Source organism: Spermophilus citellus (assembly GCF_964194105.1).
Source record: "Spermophilus citellus genome assembly, chromosome: 5".
Classification (NCBI taxonomy): domain Eukaryota; kingdom Metazoa; phylum Chordata; class Mammalia; order Rodentia; family Sciuridae; genus Spermophilus; species Spermophilus citellus.
This window is the reverse complement of record NC_138186.1, coordinates 9,423,748-9,439,632: the sequence shown is the minus strand read 5'-3', so window position 1 is coordinate 9,439,632 and position 15,885 is coordinate 9,423,748. Positions and strand designations below refer to the sequence as shown.

The 15,885-nt window shown below is 43.9% G+C and overlaps 2 protein-coding genes across 17 annotated transcripts in view; one reads left to right on the top strand and one right to left on the bottom strand.

The window, feature by feature from the left end:
- GMPR (guanosine monophosphate reductase) overlaps positions 1 to 8,720 on the top strand; it is a 46,303-nt gene extending 37,583 nt beyond the window's left edge. For 2 of the 4 annotated variants that reach the window (XM_081294757.1, XM_081294758.1), the window contains one exon: positions 223 to 8,720. In XM_081294757.1, coding sequence (XP_081150883.1) covers positions 223 to 403 — 181 coding nt within the window. In that variant the 3' untranslated portion in view covers positions 404 to 8,720. The remainder of the gene's footprint in view (positions 1 to 222) is intronic. The other 2 variants (XR_014022040.1, XM_081294759.1) reach the window with 2 other exon arrangements.
- ATXN1 (ataxin 1) overlaps positions 297 to 15,885 on the bottom strand; it is a 385,115-nt gene continuing 369,526 nt past the window's right edge. For all 13 annotated transcript variants that reach the window (XM_081294749.1, XM_081294754.1, XM_081294744.1 and 10 more), the window contains one exon: positions 297 to 11,061. In XM_081294749.1, coding sequence (XP_081150875.1) covers positions 10,531 to 11,061 — 531 coding nt within the window. In that variant the 3' untranslated portion in view covers positions 297 to 10,530. The remainder of the gene's footprint in view (positions 11,062 to 15,885) is intronic.

Genomic DNA, 15,885 nt, shown 5'->3' with positions numbered 1-15,885 from the left:
CAAGTGGAACCGTGGGAGTCTGCAGTGCCAAGTGATGTCAGCCAAGACTTCTTCCTGGTGACCTTGGGGTGGGAGGGCTGCATCTCCCTGGCAGTGCCGTCCTGGTCTGCTTGGCAGTTATGGGGGAGGGGGAGGGGAGGGGAGGGCTGCTGAAAGTGCTGCAGCTGGGAACAGTTCTGCATGGGCTCTCCAGGACAACGAAATGTTTCCTTTCTCTTCCAGAGCCTCTGAAGGCAAGACGGTGGAAGTGCCTTACAAAGGGGGTGTGGAAAACACTATTCTGGATATTCTTGGGGGACTGAGGTCGACCTGCACCTATGTGGGGGCCGCCAAACTCAAAGAGCTCAGCAGGAGAGCGACGTTCATCCGGGTGACCCAACAGCACAACACAGTGTTCAGTTAATGCAGAGATGGAGTGACATCCCGCTGGAGCAGAAGCCCCTGTGCCACCTGCTTCTCCCACCTCTCCCAGCTTCTCGCTGCTCCGAATGGTGGTGTTCTGTGTCCTTCCTCCCCCTCCTGCCTGAAGGCTTTGGGGCTCTCCCTTGTGCCTTGGGGCCCAGAAGCAGGGCACCGCTGGGCCAGCAGTCAGATCCCAGCTGCCCAGGGTGCACAGCCTTATTGTTCAATCCAACAACTTGCACATTTTTTGGAAAAAAAAAATCATTTTAATACAATGCTGTTGAGACTTGATTGAATGCTGGGGTTTGCCTTTGCAGGAGCCATATAGGGATCCTTGGAGATTTGGGGGGCTGCCTACCCAGCCTAATGAGTGGCACGCTTGGCTATGCCCATACCAGGTACCTTGAGAGGGGTGGGCAGAGCAGAGCTGGAGTCAGAGTAACCAGTACCCCTCTCTCCTGTTCTTGGCTGCTGGAGAACATGAGGTCTGGTCCCCTGCAGGGGCTCACGGGCTTGGCGGTGTCTCGACATCTCCTTCATACTAGCCTTCCAAGGGGCATCTCTGGCTACCTGTTGGAGCTGCTGCTAGGCAGCTGGCCTGAACAGGTTTCCTTTTCCTTTTCTCCATCCTTTTTCCTCCCCTTCTCAGTCCCAACTTGTCAGGCTGGACCTTCTCAAAGAGGTTATAAATTAGTCTACACATAACCTTTAACATCTGGTCCAGCTTCAAAGAGATTAGCGGGTAGAGTCCTTTTGGAAGAGCAACTGGCCTGGCTCAGTAGCGTCCTCAAAAGCACTGTTCTAAAATGTGAGACTGAGCCCTACCCAAGGAGGAAGGACCACGTGGTTCTGCCATAGAGGGTTTGGCTGGCTGGTGACAGCGATCTTGTCTGGACAGAAGGGCCCAGGGCCTCCTGAGGACCGGCAGGTTTATACACTCCAGGATGTGACACTTCCGTGTTAATGAGGCAGGAGCAGAGTTTCTTTGAAAAGGCAACCACCTCCCTGGAGGTCCCTGGAGTAGAGGGGGGGCACTCTGTGCTGCTGAATAAGGATGAGCCCATCAAGCGTCCAAGGCCAGCCACACTGTCACACTGGGAGAATACAGGCCCCGTTTGTTTTTAAAGGCACGTTTCCAAGACCAGAGTAACTGACCCTCTCCCCACCCTGAAGTCCACGAGCTGCTCTTACCTGCAGAAACACGAGGGGCTCAGTTTTGGAGAATGTTTGAGGGTCAAGAGGATGTTTCCTGTTGAGAAAAAGGTGGGGCTCGATGGCCCCCCACCCCTCCTTCCTGCCTGTCTGGGTGAAGTGTCAGCCTCCTGCCGTCCCTGTGGGAGGAGTGTTTCACACTCAAGTCCTGAACTTTGTTTTAATGAGACTCTTGCAAGATAAGGGAGAGAAGTGAAGAAAAGAAAATCACAAATCCACTAAAAGTACCTGCCATAGTATAGGGACTTCCTCTAGGACTGTGACCCTCACCAAACTCCTGCTGTTGTGACCCAGGGTCTCCTTTCTCAAGTTTGGCTCTCAGAGTACACTGGTTCCCTGGAGCGGGATGGCCCCGATCCACGCTGCTTTACCATCTTGTGGAAAGATGAGTTCTTCATCCTCACAACCAAAGGCAGGGGTTTGCAATCCAGCTTCTGGGAAGTAATGACAGTTTGCAAAGGGTCATATTGAAAGAGGCACCATAAAAAGAACTGGCATCCCATCCCCCTTAGCAAGTTCATCTCTGTCCCTGGAGGAGCCCCGCCACCTGAGAGCCCCAGAGACCAGGCATCAGTTAGGATGTGGATGGAGGCATAGTGTGCAGCCCGGCGGCCACCTAGTGCACAGCCTGTGAGCCTGGCACTCACCTTGGGCTGGACCATGATTCAAATGGTTTCAGGGACTGCCCCACGGCAGCCCTTGAAGCTGTGCTTTGAACCCCTGGGGATATCACAGCCATCGGACTCCAGACCTGTGAGGACCCTTAGCAGCAAAGAAAAGTGAAGCAGGCCCACCCACGACGTACGGCACAGCTGCCCGGACAGTGGCCCCACTGAAGGGCCGCCTGGCCTGGCCCTCTGGCTCCCCCATCACCGCTGGCTCCATGCCAGTTCTTTCCCACTATGAGAGTGTCAGGCCCTCGACTCCAGTCCTAAGAGGGTAGCTGATGCCCCCAGCAAACCCAGCAGAGGTGACAGAGGAAGGAGGGTCCCATTCCTCCCAGACCACACCAGGACTCCTGGGTTTCTCTCAAGTTCTCTTCTGCAACATGGAACCACAAGGCTGGACACCTGTCACAGCTATGTCCACAGGTAGGGTGGGGACCCCTCTCCAACCCCCCCCCCCAAGAAAGTCTCAGGTCCTTGAGAAACGACTTTAGGCCACATCCTCCCCAGACAACCCCGTGCAAACTTGAGACAGACACGGGGCAGCTCCTCGTGCCCAGAGACCTCTTCCCACTGGGCTCCTCAACAATCATTGTGGAGCTGCAGGAAACACAGATGATCTTTCCACCTTTAGACCACTAACTGGGCTACGGCAAAACCGCAGAGAACACATTGATTATGCCATGCGAGCCCAGGAAGCTGCCAGACGTTTACCAACAAAACCTGTGAACAGGATTCAGACACAAGCAGGATCTGAACCAACCAGGATATCATGAGTGGACGCCAACCTCTTATCTCAGAACCTCATCTCAAGGGCCTCCTTCCCCCAAATGAGTAGGGAAACCAAGTCTCAGGCTACTCAGCAACACCTCCCCAACTCCCCCGGGGGGAAGTCATGGGACACTTGGTGGCAGAAGGAAGAACTACCCACAGAAGGCAAAGACTCAGTTGCAATTGGCACTGTTATTTTATTAGTACGGGTATACTGAAACAATAAACTTGTACTGGTATACAGACAATTTATTTAAAACAATTTTGTTCAAATTTTGAATCAAACATTGTTTTATTATAATAATGAAATAATTTCTACCTAGAAAACCTGCAAGCACCATCAAAGAAAGGGACCATAAAATTCAATAAACAGACTCGAGTGTATCCTACAAATAGACACACCACGATTAGAAAATAGAATATGAATTCTTCCATTTTTTTAATATTTGTTTTAAAAAAGCTAGTGCAAGTACAATATTTTACACTGGAATTACAGAGAGTATGCACGCATATGGAAAAAGTTCTCCTGTCACAATAAAAGCTCTTAACTATGTATGCACTTAAAATTTTCTTTTCAGTAAGGTGCAAAACATCATTCCTTCCCTAGTTCTTCTCCATACTGGCTGGCTCTTTCTGGTCATGCCCTCGACCCAAGTTTTGGTGTCTATTTTCCCTTGGCCGGTGGGAGGCATACAATTGGAAGTTTGGTGGGTACTTATCCAATGTTTAAACATCCAATGGTACTAATCTCAGAGATGGCTCTGGGGTCAGCACCCCACTGGCTGGAAATGAGGACTCTGTCTTATCCAAAGGCCACCGCAAACACAGGACTCTATGGAAACCTTTCTGTTGACACTAATTGGGTTTACAGTTGAGCAGTGCAGAGTGGGAGGAAGAATCCTGGCCACAAGAGCAATATTCACACACCTGGATGCACAGGTATCAAGTTTAGGATTCACTGACTCAATAATTTACCCCACTCCTGAGCCAGAGAATAACTTAGAGAGAGTAGGGGGTTTGTGTGAGAACCAGAGAAAAACCTAGGCACCCGCCCTCTCAGTGATCTTTAAAGACAACAGCTCTAAGCCAGTGTCACCTGGACCTGGTGTTCTGGAGGACACTATGTTTGTCATCTTGCTAAGAATTACTGTAAACAACTCTTCCCACGCAGGCCTTCAGATTGGCCACGGTTAAGGAGACAGGTCACCGACCATCCAAACAGCACACAGACAGACAAACTAAAGGGAAAGAAAACGTGGGTTGGTGAAGTCTCCAATTTATCTGCAGTGGAAGACTGGAGTCCTTTCAGATAAGAAAAGTTATGGGAATCCTTAGAGACCGTTATTGTAGAGATACCACCTATTGGCCAAATGCACTTAGTTTTTAATACAGCTGAACCGTTTGTAATGCAAGCCGTGGGGACATGAGAAAGGGAAGCTGTGGGTCCCTCCCACCCTGTACATGTGCATGTCAGCTGTGCAGACAGTTGCACTGAATTATCAGGGACAGGCTGGGATTCTGAATTTAAGAACTACAGCTGGGTACATTTAATATCCCCACAGCTGTCTAGTTTGATTTGGGGACAGAAATATGACTTCTGAGAAATCCCTCTACATTTGTTTTTGGCCTCTATTAAAGAAAAATCAAAATGAATCTAAAAGTAAAATGAGGCATATACATTAAAATTCATATTTTACCCTCCATTTAAATGTGTGTGTGTGTGTGTGTGTGTGTGTGTAAGGGACAAGAAGGCTAACCTTTTTTTAAAAATTTTTTATATATATATATATATATATATATATATATAATTTTGTCCTCAGAATGAGTCCTGTTTTATTGGTAGCTAGGATCCCTTTTGGAAACACTTCATGTTCAGGAATATATTCTTTGGGTTTATAGGAACAGGAAGTGCTGAACATGTCAAAAACATCATCTCTGAAGAAAAAGTAGTTGCAAGTGGCTTAGAAGAGTTTAGACTAAAAAGGGAGCTCTGAGAAGTACTTTCAGCCAGGAATGAACAGTATTCTCAAACAGCGGTACGCAGAGTTTCTCTCCCTCGGCCGAGGGCTATGTAACAAACACATCACAGGAAGCATAGGTGTCGTTTAAGAGCCTATGACGTAGTAATTCTTTCAGGCCACAACCATACAAATCTGATCATTTAGACATGACAAATTTCTATATACAAAAAAAAAAAAAGTCCAAACATGTAACTTTCAACCTTTCTCCGCTTTTTCTTCTCCGTTTTTACAAACAAGTATGAAACTCACTGTTTCAACAGATCACATCTTTCAAACACTGAATGAATCATCTCGACATTCATTTTTCTTTTGTGCAATTTTATTTAAAAACATTACCTGTACTCCTCAAAGTGAGTGCTTAATTTTTTTATTTTTCTTCAGCTTCTCAAATTAGGTGTACATTAAAGGAAAAAAAAATTCCCACAAGGTATAGTGCTACAAGAAAAGATCCTATCAGTAAGGTAACATATTTGAAGCGAGGTCATTTATGTAAAAGAAATCTCAGCTCCGGAGTAGAGGTGTGCAAGTTGTTTGGAGTTTCCTTATGAACAGAAACACAACACTGTCCGTGGAAAAGAGAGGAAACCAACCCATCACAATACACCATACGCGTGTGCTTTATAAAAAGTTATGTTCTCTGTATTTTTATTACTTGATGTGTTCTTAAATTCTCTATTTCAGAAATTCTGGGTTAAAAACACAAAATGTAGAAGCAACGGCCTCCACTCCACTTTAAAAACAACCAAAAAGTGTAATTCTCTTTCATTCACTGAAGAAACTGGATTGGGCCAGGGAGACCTCCGGCCCTGTTTTCACCTGGATTTATCGAGGGTGACTAGGAAATCGGAAGTGCCAAGGGTTTCAGGAGAGACCGGGCCAGTTCGTTGAGCGGCTCGTGATTCAGGAAACAGTATCCATGACAACCAGCGCGGCTCACGAAGCCCGGTTTTCTGTCCCCAGAGCTCTGCTTCCTCACCCATGTCTGAAATAGCATAGCATTAGTGTCTTCAAAAGCATCTCAGATTTTTTTTTTCTCTATGAAAGAAATAGGTTTCCTTAGTAGTCACAGATGTTAAAAGGGTATTGTCAATTGTTTCCTTAAAAAAAAAAAAAAAACCAAAAGTGAATCCAAAGCTACAATAACAAAAATAAATTTTGGCAACTTATTTCAGTAAGGTTTCAAACTATGTGCAAAGAGTGGATTTTTATGAATACCAGGAGCTACTGTTCGTCTTGAACATGCAGCATTCTATTGCAGTCTATGCAGGATCTAAGGAGTGATCACACGATGCAGGAAACCCAAACGTTCCTGGAAGTTGCACAACCCTACTCCAGAGCAGCAAAGTGCCGCTGCTGGACCTCAGTGTTCCACACACACCAGCCCCGTCCCTGAGTAAGAGGTGTGAAAGTTCCGCAGAGTTCCTTTAGGGGAGAGGGAGGGGGGGACCCGACACACTCACCGAACAGAAAACACACAGGGTCACAGTTCACTGAATGGGATCAGCCACCATCACTGCCACAGGGGGGGAAATAAATCATATCATCCCAGACCAGACGAACCGGGGAGAACAAAAACTTGACCGACGTCAAAAACCATCCCCAAAGTCCCAATGAAATGCAGTTTGTATTTCTACTTTTTTTTAAAGGTTTGAGGTAAGTGGTGGCCGTCTCTGTACCCCTCCCTCCCCCTCTGCCCGCCATGTGGCCCAGACAAACTGAAATGATTCCCAAGTTCAACATTCTAAAGGAACAGTCATTTTTATATATTGAGAAATTCCCTATAAAGAGAGGTTCTTGTTTGTTGGTTTCTTATTAATAGTATTATTATTATTATTATTTCTTTTCGCCCTAATTTCTTGGTGATTGTGTTCAGTTGTAAACGTAAAAGGCCTGCTGTTATCTAGTTTTAAAAAATGGAAAACGGGAAAGAAAGAGGAAAAAAAGACGGCTGTTGGTAAATATTGCCAAGAGGACAGTACAGAGGCACGTGGCTGATCCTCGTACACTGACCGGCACCGAAGAGTTTCTACCCCTGTCATTGTTAGGTTTGCTACACAGAAGCGGCGACAGGCTGCTCCAGACTCGCCTGTCTGCAAACCAGAGGAGGCTCCTGTCTTCTGCGTGTTCTTCCTACTTGAGGAAAGCTGCCACAAGAGAGCAGTGACCAGGTTGGCAGGTGGTCCCCTCCACAGCCACTGGCCGGCACGCTCGGATGGCATGCACGATGCACCAAGGGCCACCACGCTTGCTGCCCATGCTCAGAGCCAGGGCTCCAGGTCTCAAGGACACAGAACCCCCAGGAGGGGCCTGCCTGTTGGCAGAAATGGCCATGGAAAATGGGTGACTCCAGCCTGTGTGGCTCCAGGGTGCGTCTTGGACGTGATCTGCCTCCTTCCTCCATTCCATTCACTATTTCACGGGGTGATGGGGGGACTGAAGCTCTTCCCCCAGATCTCCTGGGCTGGCTCTCTGTGTGACATGGTGACAGACACGAGGGGCTCCTGCAGGCTCCCCGCCCGCCCAAGCACTCAGCATCCACAGCAGGGGTAAGGCGGGAGGGCTCCCCGTTCTGGTTCCTTCCCTCCAGCCCTTCTCTGGCCAGAATGGGGAAGATCCACCAACCACACAGGGAAAAAAAGCCAAAAGGAAATGCGCTTTAACTAGAAAGCACACAGGTCAGACTCTGTTGGCACAGAAAGTATTGCACATGCTAAGAGAGCAAGAGGATGCGATGGGAACCCAGGGGAGGACCACGGAATCGCGATGGTGCTCCTATTGCTTAGAACCAAATGTGTTTTTTTTCCCGTTTTAGTGTTGGTTGAGTGGATGCGGTCAGTTCCATTCGCAAAGCGGGCCCGGAAGGTGGGGTGTGTTTTTCTGAGCCCACGTGAGCTGTTGTAAATAGTGGTATGAATGAGAACAATGTCCGTGGGGCAGCCCCGTGTTCCTCTCACCATTCAAGGTTAAAAAAAAAAAAAAAAAAAGAAAACCCAAACCTAATAATTGCAAGTGCCCTGAGCAGAATATATGGAAGATTAAGCAAGTTCTCTGAACAGAAACGTTTAAGAAAAACAGCACTAACTAAGCAGGAGGACTGCAGAGAGCCCACCTAGCTTCGCTAGCATGCTGAGAGGGTAATGAAGTTTCAAGACAAGTCAAGGAAGGAGTTTAGCTATTTCTAAACCTATTTAAATGTTTTTGGTACACCCCAGAAACTGGTTTATAAAAATCATTAGTCCTGCTGAGAGCTAAATGTAAATGAATACTAGACAGCTAACCTGTGGGTTGATGTTAGGATTTTTTTTTTTTTTTTAATTTGTGAAGTGGAAGAAGTACTACTTTCACTGGAAAAAGAAAAATCTAATAAGTATATTTGTTTAGCTGCAGCCATCCAAGTAAGAATATTTAAAAACTTCTCCCTACTTATAAAACATTTTTTTTTTGTTGTTGTTGCTTTGTAAAGCACGTTAGGATGCACTTGAAACCCACAAATGATGATTCAGATCTCTGGGAATGAAAGGTTTAAACTTTATGAAATATCCTTTCTGGGTTTGTACCAAACATTAAATCTTGATTTGATTTCAAATAGAAAAAAAAAGTCATTCTGAAAGTAACATTAATAACAATAATAAAGTAATTTTCTTTTTTTTTTTTTAAAAAAAAAACTTGCTCACATATATAAATGTCTTTATGGAAAACTCTCTCAATGAATCTGAAGAAAATTCTCAGAGTTGTCCTGCTAAGACCTGGCTTTTCATGACAGATGTGGTAGAAAGACCAAAATGAATTTTTGAAAGGAACATAACCTTATAAAATGGCCTAGCGTTTAGGCAGGTTAGAAAGTAATTTTGCTACATTTATTTATGCTCGTTCCGTCCCCCAAACCTTTCCCACAATGTTATTGGATAAAAACTGCAGGAATATCACACAAATTATAAACTCAAGATGTGCAAATCGCAAGGTTCTTTAAAAGTTCATCTTAAAAACACTGGACAAGAATGAGTATTCTTTTCTCCATCCCTTCTCTCTCAGTTTCTCTGCCAACTCTGCATATGCCTTGAATTCCTTCTCCAACATCAAAGTGGCAAGTGTCTCCTGTCAGGTAGTACTTGGTGGTCATTTATGGTCACATACTAGTTCATAATTCACATTCATCCCTTTAAACCACATTGAAACTTTCAGTATCTTGCTCGTGAGCAACTCTGCAGAGTTGAAATGCAGTTACAGTGTTGGGGGGAAAAAAAAAGAAAAGAAAGCAAGCAACTTAGTTTTTTCTTTTTTTTTTTCCCTCTTCCCAAAGAGTTTTAAGTGAGATACAGTACTCATTAAATGACAGACCAAGATGCTTGGTAGTAAAGTGTGAACAGCATTTTAAGTGCCTAGAGATAGTAATATTTGCTCATCTTCCAAATCTCATTCCTTGTATCCCACTGGAATCTGAAAAAAGTGGCACCCGGGTTGTCCATAGTGATGAACTATAAACAGTACTAGAGTTAAAAGACAAAAGATTTTGCAAACTCAACTGGGAGAGCCTCATTGCTCTCGCTGGAGGGCAGTTTGCAGCCACCTCTTGGGAGCTGAGTCAATGCGATAACCTGATTGGTTGTCCTAACACTGCTCAGAAACCAGCTCCCACCCACCCTGATGGAGCGACCTGAGCAGGGGCTTCCCTGCCCACGGTGACACCCTGGTGACATCACTGCACTTGTAAAGCAGAAAGGAAATCCCACGTGTGGCAGTTGCTCTTTTAAAAACAAAATATATATATTTTTATATATATCAGTGCAGTCAGGCCCCATAGGGGGAAATATATATCTATATGATTAAAAGTTGCTTTTATTGTAAAATAGGTTGGAGAGAAGAATGTTCTTTGAAACTGTCAGCTTTCTATCTGCCATCTGATGTCTCCCTAAGATACCCTGAAGCTGGGTTCCTGATGAGGATTTTGCACACAGGGAACCCTAGGAGGACACTGCTGGGGACCCCCATTCCCATGCTGACAGCGAGAGGCAGAGAAAAAGAGACGCCCACTCTCTACCGCCGCACCTGTGCACCCCACAGGCATGCACCCCCACAGGCACGCACCCTGCACCCTGACAGGTCCCTTCCCGTGGAACTCTCTCTTGAAACGAGAGGGAATCCGTGCCCATTGGATGCCTCGGTGCCACTGGAGAAGGCGGACGCTGGTGAAGCCACATTCGTTTCCACCCAGGATGCCTGGAGCCTGGATTGTCACTGCTCTGACCCCCCCCCCCTCCACCCGCCTGCTCCCCGACAGACACTCTCAGACAAAGCAAATGCACCAGTCTCCCGTGACACACCTGCTGTAACTCTAATGACAAGGTTAGAACAGAAACCTAAAGTAAGAGGATAACATGTAAATACTGTGTTCTTAGCCTACAGTACAGTAATCTGGATACGGATGGTTAGGGAGAGACATTTCCTTCCCCAATCGGCCTCTACTTGCCCAGGTTAGACCGGCCCTCGATGCAGATCTTAACCTCCTGAGGGATGAGAGAGGGCTTGGGAAGAGTCAAAGGTGGCTCCTCTTCGGGCTTCTCCAGTTTGCGGGTCTCCGGAGCTGACCACCTCCTCTTCCTCGTGGCTGTGGGCTTGCTGGGTTCTATTTTGGTGAGGAAGGGTGCTGCAGGCAATCCTATTTTTTCTGGAAACTTCAGTTCACCATTCTCAGAGAGCATCTGGGCACTTCCCTGATTGATTCCATTCTCCTGCTCGGCATACCTGTGTCTACTGCCCGCCAGGCTGTCCGTCTTTGAGTGCTTCAGCAGGACGCTGGCAGGATCCACGGGCTGGCCCTTTTTAACAGAGCCGTTCTTCAGGTTCTTGAGGGTCAGCGAGATGCAGACATCCCCAACAGAGAGTTTGGAACACGGCAAATCAAAGAGCTGGCTGGTTCTCTCTGGGCAGCAGGATGACCAGCCCTGTCCAAACACAAAAAAAGGGTACTCTACCAAAACCTCAACGCTGACCTGCAGAGACAGGGAGAGACAGAGAGAGGGGAGAGGAAGGGATCATGAGAATGATTTTCCGTTTTGGTTAACACATGTGCACACACAGGCTGAATGGAAAAAAAAAAGACTTAGTTTAATATAGATCCGAGTGAAGGCACCGTGTTTATCACTGTACCCCAGCCCCTTGAAGGGGACTTTGCATGTGGCTGGAACAAAACAAATATTTACTGGGTAAATGAGTATGTGCTCTAGAAATTTCAGAATTGTCAGTAAGGGCTTGAATGACTAGGGAAGGGTTTCCCAGGATCCGAAGGTTGGTTAGGGTTTGGAAGGACACCCAAGGGCACAGTCCATCCTTCAGTTCATGCCCTAGGCACCTAGACCAGACCAGTCTGTGTTGGTTTTAAAAGCAAATATCAGAATCCCAGTATCCCATCCACAGCTGCCCCTTCTCTGTGCCATTGTGTCAGCCACCATGCTGAGGAGACCACAGGAAGACAGTTCCAGTCCCAAAGGAGATCACAACCAAGTGCGCCCAAGAAACACATGATCAATAACTGCCAATCAACGTGGTGGTGGGGTGACAGAGCTGTGTGGAGTCACTGAAACGAGAAAGACACACACCAGTCTAGGAGAAGTGGCGCCTAAGGAAGTTTCACTGGATGAGAAGATGCTGGGCTGAGGCTTACAAAACAGTGAGGGTAGAGACATGGCAGTAAAGAAGAGAGACCCCGGAGTAGGGCTCTGTGTACAAAGGACAGAAGGGGAAAGTGAACTGGCCACAGTCTCACTGCTGTCACTGCGTTAGAATGAGATGCACTTCAGATTTTTAACAATTTAATTCTCCTGGGCATTTTATGTCTTCAACTTTATTTTCAAAAGAAGATAAAATTAAATAGTTTAAAAAGCAAATTTTCAATGGTCCTTATAGATGGAGAAGACTAGATGGTTTGAATCAACCTTCCTGTTAAAGACAAATTTGAAAAAAAATTGCACATACACACACAAAAACCACCACAAAAAAAAACCAATTTTTTTTTTTTTTTTTTAAGTATGGCACTGGACAGAAAATGAGAGTAAAGAATTACTTACTGAGTCAGATCAAGAAATGCTGACAACCCAGAACCCTGTTTGGGGGCCTGTTTTATACAGTGCAAGGCAGAGCAGTTGTGAAACCAAGTGGGCTTCTGATAATCTCAAAAGCGAGAGTGGCAGGGAAAGGAGTTCAGGGTACCTCAAGGGAGAGGGCTCTTGGTAAACCCCACTACTTGGTGGTGGCCATAGAGCATCACACCTTAGAAGGAATGATGACCAAGAAGCAGACAGGCCTTTCAAGTCCTAAAGCTCAGATCTGAATCATTTCAGTCCCTAAAATTAGATTAAGGTCTTAGATTATTTCTGCAAGTGATTTGACAAATTTTGTAAAAAGTTGGGGATGGGGGAAAGCAAGATCAGATAATATGAAAACCAATAAGGAGAGCAGACAATAAAAAAATCAGACTCATAGGAGCTTCTGAAATAGAGTCATCAGATATAGACTTTAAAAATGACTATGCTTACAATATTTAAGATTAAAGGTGAGCTTGAGGACGACGGTGGAGAATTAGAATCTATTTTTATAAGATCCATGGAAATTCTCAAATTCAAACAATACCCCCTCCCCTTAAGAATGCAATGCATTTTAAAATGAAATAGACACAGCTGAAGAGAAGATTAGTGAACTGGATTCTAGTAAGAGCTTTAGAAGAAACTATAGAGAATAAAACAGCTGGGGTTGTGGCTCAGAGGGGTAGAGTGCTCACCTAGCACATGCAAGGCCTTGGGTTTGATCCTCAGCACCAAATAAATAAATAAATAAATAAATAAATAAATAAATAAATAAATAAATAAAATAAAGGCCTTGTGTCCAACTAAAAAATAAATTTAAAAAACCACCTAGAATAAAATGCAGATACAAAAAGATGGTTAATACAGAAAAGAGAGATTCAAGAAGGTCTAATAATAACTTGAATCCTAGGAGTAGGGAAGAGAAAGAATGGGACAGATATAATACCTGAGATGATGATTAAGAATTTCCAGAAGCAAATGAGAAACAATAGGTCATGGATTCAAGAAGGATTGACCTCAAAGAAAGAAAAATAAAAAGAAATTCTCACCTAGGTAGGCTGTCCTTAAACTAAAGACACATCATCTCCAAAGTCTCCAGAACAAAATAAATGTTACCTCCAAATAAGCAACAATTAAACTCAGTTTATGTCAACAAAAATAATGTTATCCAGAAGACTACAAAATACCTTTAAAGTACTAAAGAAAAATCGCCAATTAGAAATTCTACAAGGAGAGAACAAATCCTTCAAAAATCGAAACAATATAAATACACTTTTTTTTGGCAAACTAAAATAATTAACTGCCAATGAGTCTATACTACAGAAAATACTAAAGAGTATTCTTTAGGTAGGAAAAAAACCTGAATCTGGATAAAAGTTTGTAGATTTGGGGAAGAATGAAGAACAAAGTAAATGGTAGGTGTGTGGGTAAATCAAAATGAATACAAACTTTCTATTGAATTTTGTATACATGCATACAAACAGAAACAAATAATTGAAATTTAAAAAACTCTCTTAAAATTAGTCAATTTCCATATAATGTATATGGACTGTGGCTTTAGAAAAGTAGAACTTAATCTTCTTAATCTTCCTTGATAACTCAATCAAAGCTAGTTATAGATACATACACTATTTGTGTGTGTTTTTTTTTTAAGTGTGTGTGTGGCTCTAGGATGGAACCCCGGACCTTGTGCATGCTAAGCACAAGATCTATCACTGAGTTACATCCTCCCAGATAAACTCTTTGAATGACAGGCTATTAGGTCTACAGCTGTGTTTCTAGAAGAGACAACTGTGGTGGATTTCCATAGAAGTCCTTCTACTATTAACAGGAGCTCATACACATGTGCATGTTATTTGGGGGAAATGTATTATTCTGGGCCCTTTTAATCTTGTAAAGATAGTTAAATTCTTTCTAATGCCTACTCTTTGCCAAACACTCAGGGGACAAATTTGTTTTAAAAAGTATTTTGTTTACTGCTCATAATTTATTAGTGAGATAGGTATTGTTATTCCAATTTTATTAATAGTTTCAGAGACATTAAATAACTTGCCTAATGTCATAGCTATTAGCTGATGGGATGGGATTTAATCACAGTCCTTTGGCCCCCAAACCAACCTTCTTTTTCCTGTGCCTCCTGACTTCTATACCCTGCAAACAAAGACATTTCAGAATACCAAAGGGATGACTTAACATTCTCATTACCCCCAATAGCAGTGAATCTGACTTGAAATAAGTAGGATTCAATGGTGTGAGCTCACAGGCTTATTTCATGGTACCTAAAATTGTGATATGGTGTCTCATAGCTACAATTCAAGTCATCCTATGTGTGTATCTGACAAGGCTGATGTTCAGTTTCAAAACCACATTCATATTGCACATGTACACAAACTGGTTGATTAGCTCTTAACCAAAATGTCTGGTGGTCCCAAAATTTCAATTATCACATTACAGATACTCATCCTGCATTTGCATATGTACATGTGAAACACAGTTACCAGTTACAGTGTCAAAACTTTCCACTGAGTTTGAAGTGGGAAGATCATGCTGGAGGGGACTCCAAATATCTTCTCCCTAACTTCTTAGAGCCACTAATAACATAAGATGTGTAGAAGGAACAAAATCCTATTTCAAATGGGGATTATTTAGCTGCATTTCCAAAACAAAGTTCTCAGGTGTCAATGTCTCCTAAGAATCTACCAGACATACCATCTGCTCACTTCTACCTAATGTCAGTTGAAGGCAATGTGATATTTTGATGCCAGAGTCCTATTTCCAAACATGGATGCCTCTTTTTGGCCCTGCACCACTCACTATTGCTTCCTGGTTCTTGGACATACTGCCTCTTTGCTGGCAGACAACCCGACACCTACGGATGGGCAGGTCCTTGGTGTGTACACCGGCTCATGTATGCTTCTCGGAACAGCCAGTGCTCATTTTCTAACAATAACATCTACTGTAGACACACAGATAAATCTATATGTTTCACTTGTTACCAAAATATCTGTAGACTTAGAGGAAATGTCTCCAGGGCCTTTACAACAGTCTCCATAATTGACTGGCTTAAAAGCTATGATATCGATGTGTATGTTTACCATGAAAGATATAATAATGTTTTGGGGCATTTTAGAAGTCTTTCTTATTCCCTCATCAAAACTCCAAAGACAGGCCTTAAAATTAAACTCTGCAGTGTGGTCCACAACTAGAACGGTCTACTGAAAAAAATTCATGAAGGAAACATAATAGTCGGGGGGAGGGAGCAATATTTGAAATGAATTCTAAAAGGAGTCGATATTAATGGAATTTATTTTAACCTTTATCACGTTGAGCTTGTCTCTGGTCCCTTCTGCTTAAATTCTGGCTTTGCCTCCTGTGTTATCCTGGGAAAGGTGTCAGAGGGTATCAGCAGATAAGTTCAGTGGGCTGTGTACAATCCAAGTTAAGAGCAGGATTATTCCAATGACTGATCATTGTAGGCAGTTTGATTGGATGGCTCAGGAAAACACTGTTTTTCTCCTAGCTGAAAAACTATCTAAATAATGTGACTTTTTTGTCTGAATCTTTGTGAATTGTAAAAAGTATTCCCCCCATCGTTGGTGAAAGTTTTAAAAAATCTGGTGGCACCTATCTCAAATAAGTACTTACAACAAATCTTATTTTGTAATTAGTTTGTCATATAGACATAAGTATTTTTTTTTTTTTGGTACTGGGGATTCAACTCAGGAGCACTCAACC